Consider the following 18,480-nt stretch of genomic DNA (forward strand, 5'->3'; position numbering starts at 1 on the left):
AAGACAGAAATGTAATAACTGAACTCCAAAATAACGATAACAACGCTCCAGAACACACACACATCCTGGTCAGTGATTTAACAAATAACTTCATTGCTGAGCTTGGCAGGTCAGTGCACACTGAAGTCTAACAGATGCATGCTAAATTTGTTTCCCTACTGCCGCCTCAGGGCTGGGACAAACAGAAAAATGGTCACAAAAATGATTCTTTTTCAGTTTCAGGAGCCAAAGGAGAGAGAAAGTGACAAAGGTGGAACAAGGGGAGACTGCTCAAGACCGACTCTGACCATTTTTCTTAAAAGAGCTCAGAGAACTCCAGCAGTCCAAAGAGGTGCCCAACAGCTGCAGAGCAGAAAAGACTTGGAGTGTTGCAAAATACATCATGGACATTGGGAAGGGAATGGCTGCAAAGACTGAGCCATATTCCAAACCTTGGCATGAACAGATACAGAACTTTCCATCTGTCCCAAATCCTGCCCCAGACAGTGAAAAATCTTATTCCAATGTGATATTCAGTAATTTCATAAGAAAAGGTTTTTTATGAGACAAGATGCCAAAAGTTAGAAAGGAAGCTCCAGGAGTACTGGAAGCAGGACAGGGACAACTGCACAGTCAGACCTGGACAGACTCTCAGCAAAGGGGCTTTACACAACAGTACCCCATTCCAAGCACTCCAGCACACTCTGCTTCTCTGCAAGGTATTTTATTGTTACAATAGAGAACCTCAAAGCTACTCTGTCCTTTTTTTAACACACACAAACTCTCTTAAAACCTCACAGTAAGATTAAGTGGAGGAAAAGAAAGTGCAACATTTGGGTACATGTTAGCAAATTAAAGAGGAAAAACAAGAGCAGGAGAAAAAATATATAAAGAAAACAGAGTAAGAGGAAATAAAATACTAGAGGACAACACCCAGACACTGACATAGCCTAGAGAAAGGAGGAAAGACCACATCCAGCACTAATCACAAATGACAACACAGCCCCTTCCTTAACTTACACAAACTGAATGCTGAGAAGGTACATTACATCATCTCATCAGCTAATTCCCATTTACAGATGGTTCTGACCTGGTTTGCTGACGTACACAGCACCCACAGGTTTGTGTTTGGTTGGGGTTAACATACACACACAAACTCTCAGACTGAGAAATAAGCACTTCAGTAAAATTTACTGCTGTCACTCTTACTACATGGAAAGAGTAATCAGTTAAAAAGATCAATACAACCATAAAATTATAAATCGAGCTTAAAATGTATTTTTGCTATATCTAAATGAAACAAAAAACAACTAACAGGCTATCACCTTTTAATATCAAAAACCACTAAGATAAAAAGCTTTTGAAGGACCTATCATTACTGCCAGCTCCCTCACCAAAACTCAAATAGGCTTTATACAATAATTTTTTTTATTCTTTCATGAAGAAAATCATGTACTAAAATAGCAATATGCAATTAAAAGCACTCCCTGAGGCTCAACTTGACTCTCTATTCAAGCAAAGGAAGCTCTGCAGTTACGTTATTGTTTTTCAATCATAACAATAAGGTTACAATGCACAATAATTCCAATTTGTTCAACTACTGGATTATCTAATCCCAAATTCATAATTAAACAGAAAATTAAATGTACAAAGCAGCATCCAGACTTCTTTACCTTTCCCAAAGGAGTTAAGCAGAAGAGATTGAGACCTATTTGTTCACATCTGAATTTCAGTGTGTGTTTACTAGAAAATATTTTGCTTGAGCTGCTTCCTTCAGCATTGTTTACCTTGGATGACCTGTGATGTCATGCACAGACACAGAAAACTCCAGAACCTAACTCATTTTGCTTTAGTCAGGAATACAGATTATTCCTAAAAAAAATTAAATTAAATATTTTCCCTGTCATCCTTGCTATGTGCAAGTTTATCCCAAAATTGATTCTCCAGGCTTGTTTACTGATCTGATAATAAAATATTTATTCTGTTCTGCTCCAAGAAAAATATTTTAAAAAATCAATCACCAGAATAAGAAGTAAATATATTCAAATTACAAAACCTTCCCTTTAGAGGGAATTGTGTATCACCAAGTCCACACACTCCCACTGCAAGGCAAATGCAGAACTGGAGCCAGCTCTCCTCAAAATACAACACTGGAATGTGTATGCCCAGCCTCAGTGCTATGGTAACTGAAGGGTCACTTTCTTCCTTCCTTTGTGACTCTCTCATACTTTGTCAATTTGTTAAAAAACAATTACTATGCAACACTCTCTTTGAAGTTAAAATTTAAAAATTGAAAAACTAAAAGGGAAAAGGGGTAGGCATTCAGTGTTCTGTTTTCTTAAATAAACTGCAACAGACTGACTTTTTACATGAAGTTGTGGTCTAGTCCTCTCCTGCCATACTAAAAATTGAGATAAGCACTGTTTCCTTTCTTGTGGTGCACTGGACTCATCACTGCTCTTGTTAACACTAAACATTATTATCTTGGGCTACTACCAAAGCACAAGATACATTTTTGAAATACTGCCAGTATAAGCAGCTCAAAAATCTACTTGAATCATATTTTGGTTTTATCAGACCTTTTTTCAAGTTAAGTAGTAGCAGAAGGACCATCAAATAACTCATACATAGACTGTGTTCACTAATTTTGCCTTCCTCTACTTTAGCAAATTGTCCCTTGTAAAACTGGATGCTTTTCACATTTATCTTCCTGATTTAAAGCAATAAAATGCCCTTTCTAGATGTTTACTTTATATCCATCCTTCTTTCTTTCTTTTTTCCTAAAATTAGGCACACACAGCAGTTCTCAGTAGAGCCCCAATGCTTTCTGTATTCCCCTCATCAGAACAATGTGTGACACAAAGCCATGGCTCAGGGGCTGCTGTAACTCAAGCCGTGCCCTCTGTCTCTCAGGTAACACACCCTAAAGACTCCTCTCAAGGTTGAGGAAATGAAAGAATTTCAACCTTCTCTTTTCTTACACAAAATACTGTGTTTATGCTCCATCTTTGGTTTTTGATCATTCTCTTATCCCAGTTAAAAGAAATCTAAAGTAACTCACTTCAGATCCTTCTCGAGCAGGAAAACCTTATTGTATCATGGAAGAAACTGGGAGATTGTGTCCTGCCACATTCTTTTTGTAACAGCTAGGACACTCAATCACTGGTTGGCAAAGGGTATTCTGTGAACACTGCATGTGTTTGTTCAGATTCCACGGCTTTTTAGCTACTGAACAGCTGGTCAACAGCAGACCTTGACCAGGACACCAGTTCTGTGCAGCTCCTGTTCTGTCCCACCTGGCTACAGCCAGGAAAACTCCTTTCTTGCTCAGCATCCCTGTGCTCCCACAGGTGGATATGAACATTTATTTACACTGTGCCACAGCTGAAAGCTCTGCCCTCTGACACACAGCAGCTCACACCCTGCCCCACAGAGCTCGTGGTATCAGCACTCACATCATCCCAGTTACATAAGACAACCTCAGATTTCCTCCTGTTGCCAAACCCCCTGAAACACAGGCACATTTCAAAACATCCATTTGCTCTTATCCTGCCAGCCACAGCTCTTTTACAGGTTTCTTCCTTCTCCTCACACTGGCTATTAGTTTTCCCAGGGGCATTCAGCAACACGACAGGTTTAAATCTTACCTTATTCTGGTTGGGGGGGGACTTCAGAAACCGTAGCACCACACAGCGCTGGAGGAAAATAGGAAAGAACAGGGATTTGTTAGCATTTATAAACACCACAATTGCCCGACTCCCCAATGCACCTGTCTGAGAATTTAAGGGGAAAAAAAAAACCAAACAGAAAAGCACATTTTAGATGGTTATTTCACTCAACTTGAAATCAAATACATCGGCTGAAATCAAACAGACCAATGTCTGCTGCCAGCTCTGCCATCAGCTTAACGAGGCAGCCACTCTGCATTTCCAGTCACCAAGTACACCAGGGAAATGCTCCCTTAGCTTACAGCACTGCTCTGAAAATCTGGGAAAGCTCACATGGAACCACAAACACCCCCAACCCTGGCATTTGTGCACCAAAGCTGCCCAAAAGGGACACAAGGCCCATTTCCCTTACAGTATCAGCAGAGCATTGCAAATTATTAAGGAGACACTTATCAGTTACCAGCAGCAGCTACACAGCTGAACTTAACACTAAACTAAACCCTGCTGCCTATAAACTTCTGTGGAGTAAATACATAACACAGGAACAAATATAGAAGGTTTTCAAATATTTTACCTTAAAGCCATAGAAAAACTCACTATTTTTTGTAATTTTTACAATTGTTATCAGTTTTGTAACAACCCAAAAAGCTTGACGCTTTACAAATTAAAATCAATGTCTGACAGTGTTAAGGTACCTGCAGCCTTAAAAGGCAACACACAGCCCTGCCTCTGGTCTGCCTAAATATCTGATACAAGAGATTTACTTCCACTGTAAAGATGGATGTGGTTCAGCCTATTCAGGTACAATGGGTACAATACCAACAACTGGGCACCACAGAAGGTAGAGACAAACAGCTGCTTTCCAGTTACCTCTTAGCCAGTGTGTCACCATTTGGGCCTTCCCAAGACACACCAAAAAGGATTACATCCATTTAAAGCACTACCACAGAAGTACATTCAGATTTGCTGACATAGACAATACAGACAAAATATCCCAGTTGCACTTCAGGTTTATGGAATCCAAGCTTTTTCCCTTCCAAATTATTTGCCATTAAAAAACTTCCCACAGCATGACAGCACCAGATCTATTCCATGTTTCAGAGCTGAAAGCTGTGTCTGCACAGGCTGAGGGAGAGAGCTGCAGATATCTTTAATTACTAACATGGAAAGAAAGAGGAAACAAGCAAAACTAATGACAATGTGCCATCCAAAACAATAACAAAACTGGGTCCAGGTTCAGACATTGCCACTGAAAGCCAGACAAGGCCGCTTCGAGACCTATAAAGCCTCATGCCACCATAAATCTCAACCTTCACCCACATCTGGAAAACACTCTCACATAAAAGGACATTTTGCTGTTAATTTGATTTGTCCTGCAAGATGAGTGCCCCAACAGCAAACAAGATCCCACCAGAGTGACAATTACAGTCACCTGGATTTGACAAAATGCCTGGTGACACTTCCTCTCTCTCTCTGCCATTATGCCCTACACAAGGGTAACAGAGCCCAGGCCTGATGAGCCTGTGGCTCTGTGTGCAGTGTGTTATTCTTACAGTGTTTCAACCATTTGAGTCTCCTGCTTTAATTATTCATTAGTAAGTGGATCAGTGATGGAGGGATCTGATCATCACTTCTAATCCATTGAGAAACATGATTCTGTAATCTTTCAAGGCTAGTGGAGATATTTATCTTTTAATCAGTTTCCAGCCAAGATTCCAACCAGTGCTCTAGAAAACTTGATTTGCTCTCACAGGACTCAGGACAGTCTTTGTTCATCAGCAAATCATTTCTGATTTGGCAAAATGACCAAAATTACATGGGCAAAAGAAGAACATGTTGCTGGCCTGAAGATGTCAAAAGGAAACACAGCACTGTCCAAACAAACTTCACAAATGCATTTAAACCGACCAGCCCAAACTACATTTCAGTAAGACTATTCGATTATTAGGGGAAATAAAAAAAAAAAAAAAAAACATCACCAAAGAAATGAAAACCCACCCCAAAACCAAACCTCAAAAAAACCCTCAAAACATCTCTTTCCTATTTTGAGCAAGTTTCCAGCTAGATACATCCCTTTGTGCATTTCAATACCAGTTCCACAGCACCAAGGTTAATCCATCAGATGTCACAGGTGCCAACTGCTTCAGAAGTATCATCACCAAAAATATTGGCCCACATTTTTCATGCTATTGCATCTCTGATTCACTTGGCTGATTCTTTACTTGGAAATATTGTGGGTGGTTGTTGGCATGAGGTTTTTTGTCAGTTATCTTCAAATGCCTTCAATTTTTTTATATTTACAGACTGAACACCAAATATGTGCCATATTTATCTGCATGCACAAGAATGACCCAAATTCCAAAGGGAATGGATCTCTGAAGAGGCTGTCACTACTCCTTAGCACTTTGAGAATCAGCACAACTAGATGCTAATGCTCCCTACATTTCCCTCTCCACGACCAGTGGAAGGGCTCACAGAGGCACCTAGCAGCACTTCCATCAAGGCACTGGCACCGTCAGAGTATTTAGTGAGCTGGATAACAGTCCCAGAGAGATAAAAAGATGAAAAAAGCAGGCTGCAAGCAGAAAGGGTAAAAAAGAAACAGTGCATGGATGTAGGCAAATGTAACACATAAAACATTAGAAGGCTTCATATCTTATGATGTAAGATAAGTTAGAAAAATAATAAATTCAAAGGAAGAATTCGCTGCAATTTTTTTTAATCCTTGCATATGATTAGTCTCCATTTAGTGACAAAAGACTAAAAATAACCCACCCATCAGAACATCACACACTACTGCTCTTACTCTCAAATAAGGAATTTAAGGACAACTCTCACATGAGAGCAGAGCAGCTTGATGGCAGATAACAATGTTCTTAGCGGCTCCAGGCCCATACTAGGCCTACAACAACAACCCTTTCCAATTGTTAGGGAAAACTGAAAACAAACACTAGCAACAAGGATACCGAAACTTTTGTGTCTGAAAACACATCCACAAGCGCTGGGCCGCAGATGATGTAACCAGAGGTGTTCCGGGGCAGCTCCATCCCAAGCCAGAGCGTTTGGAGTCTGCGGCCGCAGTTTACAGCCCCACCAAGAAAGGCAAACACTTCTTTAGCACCCCATCAGCAAACAATTGTTTGGGTTAGAGCAGAACAAAGTTAAGGACTGCCTATAAGGAGTGAAGGAGCTGTGGGAGGAGCTGTGAAAATACCCAAAATCGGTGGCATCACAGAGCAGCGGGACGTGTACACATACAGCTCTTGTCCTCGCGTGTCCTGCGAAAAAACAGTGTCCTGGGCTTGGTCCCCAGAAGCTCACCTGTAAGAACTTTTATTCTCCGGAGCAGTTACTACAGCTATTATATTAATCTTACTCGATAAAATCCAAAAAATAAAGTAATCCTTGGTAGCTGGGCCAAAATATAACTGGAATCAATCCAGGTACTTTGGATTAGGCAGTAGAATTATGAAACCAGGATAAAAGCTTACATTTGTTTCTTTAGAGCTTGGTGTTTGATAATGACCTTATTGTATGACCTCACTGTCATAAAATGCAGGCCTCCTGAACTGGAGAGCTTTTTAAAGTTAAACACAACTGGGGCAAATCTTGATATTCCCCTTCAGGGAACAACCTCGTTTGCATCATGGAAATTTTTTTCAGGTCTCTTGCTACATTTGTAACAAAAATCTAGATAAGAGCTGGTGGCACTGAAAGAAATAGGAAAAATTAAAATTAGCTCAACTGCTGGTAAAATTGCTTAGATATACAGAAAGACGTGTCTTTTCCCTATTCTCATGCAGGTTTAAAATAAGTTTCTGTACAAAACCACAACGAATTGGCCTGTCCAAACACAAAGCCTGGGAAACATGAGCTTCTCCTTCTCCAAATAAGCAGGTTCACGTCATTTGTTATTACTCTATTATTATTCTAAGCAGCACACATTAACTGCTTTTGTCTGGAGGCAAAGCATTACTCTGACATCTTCCAAACTGGAAAAGATTCTCATCTCCTTGATTCCCAACTTGGGCTCACATATGCAAGATCCACCGGTAGAGAACAAGACTCTGAGAAGCAACTTTTTAAGTCCCAAAAGGAACTCCACCCCCCTTCCCACACCCATCATCTCCCTCACTCCACAACACCTCATAAATTCTGGCAGCTAAAAACTCAGCAGTATTTTTGCAGGCACTATTTGCAATTTTACATGACAAAGTTACCTACCTGCTGCTTAAAAAGGCACACAATACAGAAACAGAGTAACTAAACCCAACTTTCTTTTAAAAAAGAAGTTGTGCATATTAAAGTCACAAGTTTCCAATTATAAACACGAGGTGAAACACTCTCAAAGACTGGTAACAAATCTTCTCTACAATTCTTACTCTGCTATTTTTTGAAACTACTTTCACACACCACCACCAGCCACTGCCAAAGGAAACGAAGATACAAAGTCAAATACTTTTGGAGAAAATAGTGTCCATAAAGGCTCAGAATTTCTTTATACTTGTTTACTTAATTCACTGTTTTGCTGACCCCGAAGAGCTCCCAGGAACTTACCAAACACAGCTCCAAGGATGCCAGACCTACCACTGTGGTTATTCAGGGCTACCTAATCATTGGGGGTTCACAACAACCTACAGCAATGGCACCTACAGAAAGTACATTCTAACTGTCAGTCCAAGGGAGGGAGACAAACTGAACACAGTGATATGCAAATACTGATTATTGACAGTTCCAAGGGCACTCAACATGAACTATGGAATTGTTTAGCTGATATTAAGCTATTCCTGCAGTAGCATACAGTAGTTGCATGCAGTATTTCCCAACTAAAAAATTATTCTTTTTTTTTAATTCCAAATCTACGTCTCACAACCCCTTCAATTCCAATTCTAGTTTTAGGGGTTTGAACAGGAAACAATAGGTTCCTATTCAGAAAATGCAATTTCTGGGTAGGAAAAAAATGGACAAAGAAGTGTTATCTTCACATCTCAGAAAAGACAGTGACAGGGAGAGTTTGTCCTTCTGAGAAATGGTGGAATTCAGTGAAAACATGCCCACCATACTGCCCAGGCACTTCAGCCAAAGCTTACCTTCCCGGTACTCAACACAAGACATTTTTAAAGGCCTCCTCATCCAGGGTCAGTGTGCTGTGCAATGTGAGGGGTTATGAGAGATGGAAACAAACTAAGTACTAGAAAATTTTGCAGCTTTTGAATGAAATACACTGGTAGTATCATACACAATTGTTTTCCAACTCAGTTTTGTTCTACATAAGGTGGATAAGATCACACAAAACAAAGTGAGGAAAGCTCCATTTCCTGCCAGTATGGAGGAAGTTTAGCAATTGCTCACACATAGTGCAAAGAAGCATTCAGAAATAGGAACAATACTCTTTTATTTAGCACAGGAGTCCTTGAAGAACAATGGTTTTATTTCTTAACATGAATAAAGGATTTCTGACATGGCATCTGGCTTTACACCATTCAACATGGCAAACCCTTATTTGAAAGCAAACCCCCCCATGACACTTGTTTTCTTTAGCACAGAGCTCACAGCTTGCATCAGACTTCAGGTGCTCATTACAATTTTTTTTTCTGTTTGGTTATGATCTTGATTCCCGTGAGAGTCAAGCACTTCCTCAGGTTTCACTTTATAGCTAAGCTCCCATAACCTTGCAATGCACAGATGGTACCAATTCCGAGAGAATTTAATGACTGCGCTCTGCAAGAGTGAGAAGGAAATGTCTGCCCTTCAGCCAAAGCAGCTAATCAGAGCACCTGAAATGATATCAAGTGATACACCCACTGGTATGAGGTGGAAACACATACCAGAGAGAGAACAGGATGAATAAACCCATTGATGCCTGGCCCTCAGTGTGCATTGGCACTGCCTGGGTAGCACAGCACATGGCCCTGACGTTCTTGCTGTGAAACAAGGAAAAATGCTCCTTAACATTTAATAGCATATCAAATACGTCATCCATCTGTCAAACAGGTAAGTTGTACCAATCAGAACATAAAAACACAACCTAAGCTTCCTCCCTTTAAGCTGCTCTAAAGCCCCCTCTATCAGCAACACACGCTTCCCAGCATTAAGCTGCCAAGTCATCTGATGGTATGCAGGGGAAACCAGGCATTCCAGGAAATTATTAATGGGGGGGAGGAAATAAAGAGTCAAAACAGTAAGAGGGATTAGAATGAAGTTAATTATTTAAATGGACAGTTAGAACAAGTGAATAATCCTCAACATCCAGAACAAGTCAACCAGAAGGCACCTAAGCAAGCCTTGTGCTCATGTAGAATCCAGTGACTGCTCCTTCCCGAGCAAAAGCAGGTCAGGGAGGACACTTCAAGGTCAGAACACCTCCTGGACACTTTATTCCATGTCACAGACAAATCCACTGAGGCAAAAGGAAGAGCCACTGAAAAGCTGGGAGGAAGGAAGAACCAAAAGAGTGAATAAAGCAGGCTCTTAGACTGAGCATTCCTGCACAGCTTTGGGTCAGCCAGGCTGCCTTACCCAAAGCAACCAACCCATGGCCACTGTCAGCTGAGGGCAGATACAGAAAAGGCACAGAAACTCCAGCACTGCATTACAAGCACTTGTTACAGACACAAAAGAAATATTTTTGAGATAACAACTTGATCTCAACTGCAAAAGAAGCCCATTCAAGTTTGAGCCAGCACTGAACCCAACCAGAAAAAAAAACAGGATCATTTTTAATCAAGGCTAATGACATCCTGAGCTTGACTGAAAAACTGGGATTTGTTTTACATTTTCACTGGATATAGCCTTCAGCATTCTCAAAAGCCACACAAAAAAAAAAAAAAAAAAGACCCAAAGTAGAGTTTGAATTTCCAAAGAAGGTCACCAAAAGACAAGTCTGCTCCAACACTCATTATCAGCAAAAGATAGCACCTCTGAAACAAGTATTCTGCAGGGAGGAGAGAGGTGTTGCTGCTGCTGCAGGTAAATGATCACTGTCATATGGGATTAGTGTTAGAGCACAGAGCTTCTGTCTCCCATCTCCATCCACACTCATGCTGTGTTTCCCCACCTGCAGCTACAAAAGTTAAGGCACTCATATAAGAAAAGTTTTTGCTGCCTTTCTGCTCTCTCTCCTCTCTACATTCAGCCCTGCTACCCAGTGGCACCTTTCACTTCATGGAAGACACTAAACCACCCTGCATTCAGAGCATCCTTTCAATGCAGAAACCTGGGAAATATGAGAAAACTTTACATTTAACCACTAGTACAATATTGAATTGAAATCCTGATACAGAATTTAAATTCCTTGATGTTGATTCAGTCTAATAACTTGGGGGAAGTGTGTGTCAATAAAAAGCTTCACAGCTAACTCACAGAACTGGAAGTACTTTCAACTTTTAATTCTTTGTTTATAGTAAAACCTTTGTAGATTGTACTCAAGTAGAGTTAGGTCAATTAGTTATGGCATCAACAGTCCCATTGTACTTGTTTAGCCAAAGAACTAAACACAAACAAATACAAAACTGTCCTTTTTTATCCACTGACCATAGATGTGTATCTAAATATCAATTAGCCAAGGTCAATGCCAGGAATCCTACAATTTAATAGAGGTGTCACAAAGGTTCCCAAATTCCAACTCAAACTGGTGATTGCTCTCTGTTCATAAAAACTTCATTGTTGTTCCCAGCAAGACAGGCATCTCTTCCTTTCTTTTCACTGAAGACACACCCTGATTACATACTTGGCTTTTTCAACTGGTTTTCATAGCTGCTTCAGTCAATTTGGGCAGAAGCTCCCCTACTTGTTTGCAAAAAGTAAATAAAATGCTAAAAAGTCGCGAGCAATGACAACTAAGAAAGAAGGACTATTACCTTTAGTCATCAAGCTGTCTTCCTGTCCTTTTGTCTAAGTAGGCAAAAGGTGTGCAGGTGTGGGGGTTTTGTTAAACACTGTTTTGTTAGACACTGCTGAGATATGCACACACCCCCCAAAAAAAAAAAATTAAAAAAAACAATGCTGGAGAGTCCAGGTCAAAGAAATGCCCCATGAAATTAAAAACAAAAAACAAAACAAAACAAAAAAAAAGGGGGGGGAAAAAAACCCCACACTAAACAGAAGAGGCAGAAAATTCTACAGAATCAGATGCAGAACTCCTTCCTACATTATACGATTGCCAAATCCATCAGAAGCAGGAATCAGCACAGGTTTGGAATGTAAATACCAGAATCTCATCAAGGAGATAAAAATGTTTAAGTTCAAGTTCAAGTCTTACCATAACTGTGCCTTTCCCAATTAGTCAAATTAAAATTCAGTAAATACAAGTTGCATTTTGCTTTTTCTGGTAATACCTTTCTGTAAAAGAACTAAGAGAGCAGAATGTGGCCATATTTAGCATCAGAGCAACATTAGAGCAATGTTCAGAGAAGGCCATTATTAATAAACTCTTGTATTTATAACCACAGGAACAGCAAAATTTCCCTAATTGAAGATTCTTTAATACAGAAATAATCAGCCTGTTCTATATTTTCAAGAAATCAAGACACTTATAGATATTAATGAAAAGAAAAAACAATCAGAACACAACTGAACAAAAAACAGAACACAACTGAAAAAAAAATTGCTTTATAGTCAGGGATCTGGAATTTTTCAGGAACAACTTGGAAGTTTGGGGGGGCATCAGTACTTACACAAACTTCAATAGTTCAAAATAGATTCAGGAAACTCCACACAGAAAAAACAACAGAAGAAACAGGCCACACAAGTTTTGGGGCTTGTACAAAATTACATCATCAGAAAAAGCACCTTAAGAAGATTTTCTCAAGGAGACGGCAAGTAATGATCAGCATCATCCCTTTCTGCCAAACAAGACCAGAGGAAAGCTGCAGATAATTCTTTCTCACCAGAAGCTTTCTACTCTTTCAGCAACACCCTTTTGTCTAAACATACAATCCTGTCCTCTCTTCAAGTAAGTTTATTGCAACAGAACTGAACTTGCAATTATTCTTATAAACAAAACAACCAACAGCCACAGGAGAACTCCTTCATAATGCAAAGGCACTATGAGGAACAATTATCTACCCTGATTTGACACAAATCCCCTTCTTATAGAGTTATTGCAAAGTCCCAAACCAAATCCCTCTTCTCTCTCTGCAGAAAGTGACTTTCTGCACATGCTTTGCAGCCATCATAATGCAGATGCCAGCAGATGCAGTGAAAGCAGAGACTGCTGCTAAAACACCACATCCCCTTCTCTCCCTGCACCTCTGCTCACTACAGGCCCCTGTGCAGCCAGCACAAGGATTTGGAAGGATGCTTCTAAAGCAGCACTGGACATCCTCCATCTTTACCACAGGTCTTGAAGGGGAAATAAAAATCACAGAGAAAAGACATATTATTTGTTTACTACAGGCACCAATTTTGAGAATCTTCTGTGAGCTTCATTAGCTGGCTTGACTCCCTCATCCAGACTCCTTAGCTGCTTTCCCTTACCTTCTCCATCTCCCCTCCTTTCCCTTTTCCTACTTGTAAGCTCACAGATGCTCTGGAGATGGTTCATGCATTTACTAATTGAGTCCTGTACCAAAACCCAAAGATATCTGCTGGAGCTGCAAACATTCCAAGAGACAAAGTAGATGAACACTAACAATCCAGGCATCTGAAGCCATAAACCACAACCTTTTGCAACAACATGACCAGGTTGTTCTAGACCATCTCACTGAATAAAAACCAAGCTGGGGGAAAAAGCCTCCCATTTTCCACTTCCCCATACTCATCCTGAAATACAAGTTCAATGTTCACATGTATTTCAAAATTAGGCTTTTGGTTACCACAATATCCCAACACACAAGAAGTAAAACGGAGGCCAGGAGGGATGTACATACTTCATGTCATAAAGCAGCTACTGCAGACTACCAGCACATGTTTCAACAGCAGAAGGAAATCCAAGTTATTATTCCTAGAGCTGCCTATGCTACTTTCTACAAACATCTACTGAAGCCTCTTGAAATGAAGTGCTAAGCGTCCCATAAGAGCAAACAACTGACTGATGTGCAGAACTCCAAAGGAGGATTTCCAGGTCTGATCTGCACTGCAGAAAGACACAACAGCTAGCCAGGAGATAACTGCTCTACAGCAATTCCTCTGAACCCTCTCTACTGCTCATGAGTAGGGGGAGGACGGAAAGCAGTGCTCAGCTCTCTTTTTAATAAAATCTGAAGCCAAATTTGAAGCAGAAGGAGCAACTCTCCACTAACAAACTCTGTGAAAAAGAAACCTCCTTTCTAAACCACCTGGATGGCTGTGATGGTGCTTGGTTGTGGGTTTGTGGAGCTGTGTCTGTATCTGTCCTGCAGCACAGACGTCTCACTAACACCTCAGAGTTACCAGCTGTATTTCACACTAGAATCACGAGGTAGGAAAGTTGTCTGATCATTCTAGCACTTCATCAGACTGCAAGACTACACAAAGGCCTTTTGACCACAATTCAGTTTCAATTTGAATTAATTCATTCACAGCTTCAATAAAAACCAAAAGGAAAAGCTTGACTACCAGAGAAATTTGTACCATAGTTCTGTACATCTTCTGGAACTTTAGATTCTCCAGAACTGAAACTTTAAAAACTCATGAAAGCAGAAGTTTGAGTGCTCATCAAGCAAGCAAGCACAGAGCTCCAGTGATAACAATGGGAACTGGAAATGCTCGGCAGGCATTCCATCTTTACTCACCAGATCATTGTCTAAATGCTGCCAAAGTAATTAAAGTAACTCTATAAAGCTACCACTGTAAGAAGAGATGTGTTGAGTAGCCCATGCCATGCCTCAGGATCCTTATCCTGCACTGGAGGGATAAGGAAAAGAGAGGCAACTTGCAGTGATTTCAGCACACAGTGAGACTCCTGTCACTGTAACATCCTGCAGGACTAATGACCAGCAAGAGGAAAAAGTACGGCAAGCACTGACAGCACTTTCATGGAAACAACAGAGCACATTCCATAGGATGCCAGCATCCCAGTGCCAGACAAAGCTTTGTGTGGACACACTGGAAAAGCGGCTGCGTGTCGCCTGCGTCCAGGGCTTATCAGCTCACTGCCAGCAGAGCTGTTTGCTGGGCATGTGACTTTTCCATGACCAACTTTTTAATTTGGTACTGTACTGGATCAACAATGCGTTACATTCATGTCTTAAAGGGCAACCTACAGGGAATGGAGCAACCCCAGGAATTAAGCAGAGCCTTAAACACAGGAGAGCACCCTGTGACAACCATGGGCCTCACAGCCCTTTCTGTCCATCCCCAAGCCACCACAGCCTCACAGGCTGGAACAGGAGTGTCCAGCCAGGCTGCCCACCCCAGCCCACACACCCTGCACTGCAGACATGACCTTGCCCAGGGCTGTTATCAGCGCTCCAAGGCGCGGTGCAGAGAGCAGGAGTTCAAACACAACACCCCAGACCTTGTTTCGTGACAGGCAACGCAGCTCATGCCCTCTTCTCCAAAAGGACAGGGATTCACTTTTTGCTGAAGTTTAAAAAACAAAACTACTACTCAAATTTTCCAAAAGCAAGGAAGAGAGGCTTAGACATAGAAAGGTAGGGAGCAGCTTTCTCTCCACATTTCAAAACACCACTCCACATCAGAACCTGGAAACCACAAGCACATGCATTGTTCCAATCTGGCCTCTCACTTGTATCTGAGCATCCATTCATACCTCTCCCACCACCACCAAATCCCTATCCCTTCCTCCTGCACTGATACACAAAAAACATGAACTGGGAAGCTACAGAATGAAGTGAGAGCAGTCAAAATGTCTTAGCTGTGCTGCTGATCCATCCACACAAACCTGAGAATAACTTAACACCAGATCACAAGAACGATGATTAATGGTGCAAGCATATCCTGTTCCTAAGAGACACAAAGTTACAATTAACATCTAAATAGTATTTATAGGCTTCAAGTTTACCAGACTTTGTCATCAGTAGACACAAAGATCCAAAATGAAAGCTTTACTGTTTCAAAGTTGTCTATAAAGGAAAAATTGTATCTATTTCACTTTCACTCTAACTTTAAAAAGTTTTAGCATCTTGTTAAAAAGAGAACTGGCACGCTCAGCAGCTATTCTGAATCACTGGCTGACTTCCCCACTTTCCACATCTTTAAAGATAATCACAATTACATCACTAATAATCCATTATTTATCCTGATTCCCGTCATCCAGTGACTGAGAAGTTTCTACACTGCCTTTTTCAAAGTTAAATGTGACAGGAAACAAAATCATACATGTTCTTCTCCCACCAAAAATTGCTTTTAAATAGTATTTGATATAAAGAAAAAGGGGGGGGGAAAGCCAAAGCCACAGAAGTGCCCCTCCTAAAGTTTGGAGAGCACCACAAGATTTCTAGCATTTTCTCAGGCTTGGTATTTGTTAATATTTTACATCTAATTCATACTTATAATACAGAAAACAGATGTTAAAATAATTGAGTATTTTCAGTTGTTCATTTAGACATAATTTTTAAAAATTATTCTCAAGATTCAACTCTTATTATAGATATTTTTCTACAAAAATCCTACATTTCAACATTCTGGCTTTGCTGAGTTTTGATCTATGAATCATCAAGAACATTCTGTGGCAAATCCATACCAGCTTTCAAACTAAAATACAACTACATCTTTAAAGCACAAACACGGCCACAGGCACTTTTTAGAAAAGGAATAAACTCTTTCAAGGGGCATGTATCCCAATATATTAAGTAAATAATGCACATGTAAGGGGGACACGAATACACTGTCTGCATAAACTGACACAGAGTCTGCTTGATTGGGTTCAGCTTCTTTCATCATTACTGCTTCAAACGCTGAATCTATTTTACTGGTATTTTTTAATAAAGTAAACCTCTATCCCCCATGCCCCCCTCCCACCCAAAAAAAAAAAAAAAAACAAAAAAAAAAACAGACAAACAAAAAGGGAAAAAGAAATCAACAAAACAAAAAACCAGCCCAACAGGTACACAGAGAGAATGGGGATGAAGTGACCGGCGGGGTCACACCACAGCAGCTCCGTAGCAAAGCCAAAAACCTAAATTAGAGTCGGGAGCCCGGCCCAGCACTGCAGCGAGGGCTCAAACTCCTCACTGAGCCAGAGTCGGTGACAAAGGGAAACACACGCCTTCACCAGCTCGCTTTCTCCTGTCACATCACCCACACCCAGGAATGATGATGGAAAAGGCGAATTTTTAGCACTTTTCCCCACAGCTCCTATCTCCAGGCGGCAGCTGCCCGGCCATCGGCTGCTCTCCCTCCCATCCTTGCTGGCCGTGACGGAGGACCCGGGGAAACGCCAGCTCATCTTCCCCACGGGACGGGCCCGATCTCCCCGGGACAGAAAACTCCTCCGGGAAAGAAAGCAGCGAGGGCGGGCGCCGGGGCCGAGCGGCCGCTCCTGCCGGGCCGCCCCCCTCACGCGGGCCCGGCTCGGGGCTCCCCCATACCTGGCAGTGTGAGACGACGAGGCTCTGGTTGCCTTCCCCGTGGTACTTCCATTCATTCTCATCCATCTTCTCCACTTCCATGCCCGGCCCGGGCCGCGCGGAGGGCAGGAGCAGCCGCCGGCCCCGCCGCCTCACGCCGCCACCATCGCGGCTGCGCCGCCCGCCCTCAGCCGCGGGAAGTCCCGCCCGCCGCCGGCGCCATCTTGGAGCCGGGCAGCGCCGCCGCCGCCATGGCGGGGCCGGGCAGCGCCGCCGGGGCAGCGGGAGCTCTCAGGCGCCGCCCGGGCAGAACCGGCGGCGGAAAAGCATCTTGTACCTTCGGGAACGGCCGGTCAATGAAGGGGATGGTGCCGTTCTGCTCCGCAGTGCTCTCACCCTCAGTCCTGTGTGTAGTTTTGGACACCACACTGTAAAAAAAGGGACTAAGCTGTTAGAGAGCGTCCAGAGGAGGCCACAGGGATGCGAAAGACCGGGAGGGAAAGGCTTATGAGGAACAGCTGAGGGCACTTGGTTTGTTCCGCCTGGAGAGAAGGAGACTGGGACGAGACCTCATCTTTGTCAGGAACCCAGCCAGAGTGGGGTCGGGCACTGAACAGGCTCCCCTCGGTCACAGCCCCGAGCTGACAGGGCTCCGGCAGAGTGTGGACGATGCTCTCAGGGACAGGGTGGGGTTCCGGCTGTCCAGGAGCCGGACTCTGATCCCGATGGGTCCCTCCAGCTCCGTGTGCTCCGCGGTGTGGGGCGCCCCTAGAACGTGCTCGCTGTGTGCAAGGTGAGCTCGGGCAGAGGCTCCGAGCACGGTCCAGCACCCAACACGGGCAGGTTTTGACCCCTTTGGGATTTCCTTTCACAGAATCAATTAGGCTGGAAAAGACCTCCAAGACCATCCAGTCCAACTTACAACCTGTCACCACCTTTAAACCCGGCACTAAGCGCTACATCCAGTTAAACACCTCCAGTGATTCCACGGTCCCCCTGGGCAGTCCCTTTCAATGTCTGCTCAGCTACAGTTTCCAGTTATGCTGGTTTGTGTTTTACAGAGGTTTTCCCTCGTAGTCAAGTGTCTGTTTAATTAGCCTTGTGCTCCAATATACCAAGTCATTCAAATACCCAGTGTTAGAAACAGAAAGATGAACATCTGTGTAACATTCTTTAAAAATTAAACACTAAGCTGTTTTCCCAAGTAAGAATATACACATACATGATTTATGATAACTAAAAAACAATCTAAAGATCCAAACTCCCTATCACAAACACAGGATTAAATTCTAAAACCCTTAATCCAGTAATTTTTATGACTATGAGTTTTGACCACAAGCAGTGAAACTTACCCTTCAATGACCATTTTAAAACAATCCCTA

At 42.2% G+C, this 18,480-nt stretch overlaps 1 protein-coding gene across 1 annotated transcript in view; it reads right to left on the bottom strand.

Moving 5' to 3' along the window:
- The window catches only part of IPPK (inositol-pentakisphosphate 2-kinase), a 29,996-nt gene extending 12,727 nt beyond the window's left edge, over positions 1–17,269 (bottom strand). The window contains exons 1-2 of the mRNA XM_084214281.1: positions 17,120–17,269; positions 3,627–3,674 (exon numbers count right to left, since the gene is read on the bottom strand). Coding sequence (XP_084070407.1) covers positions 3,627–3,674; positions 17,120–17,200 — 129 coding nt within the window. The 5' untranslated portion in view covers positions 17,201–17,269. The remainder of the gene's footprint in view (positions 1–3,626; positions 3,675–17,119) is intronic.
- Between the last annotated feature and the right edge of the window lie 1,211 nt (positions 17,270–18,480).

The sequence above is a fragment of the Fringilla coelebs genome (genome assembly GCF_963513975.1).
Source record: "Fringilla coelebs genome assembly, chromosome: 13".
Taxonomy (NCBI): Eukaryota; Metazoa; Chordata; class Aves; order Passeriformes; family Fringillidae; genus Fringilla; species Fringilla coelebs.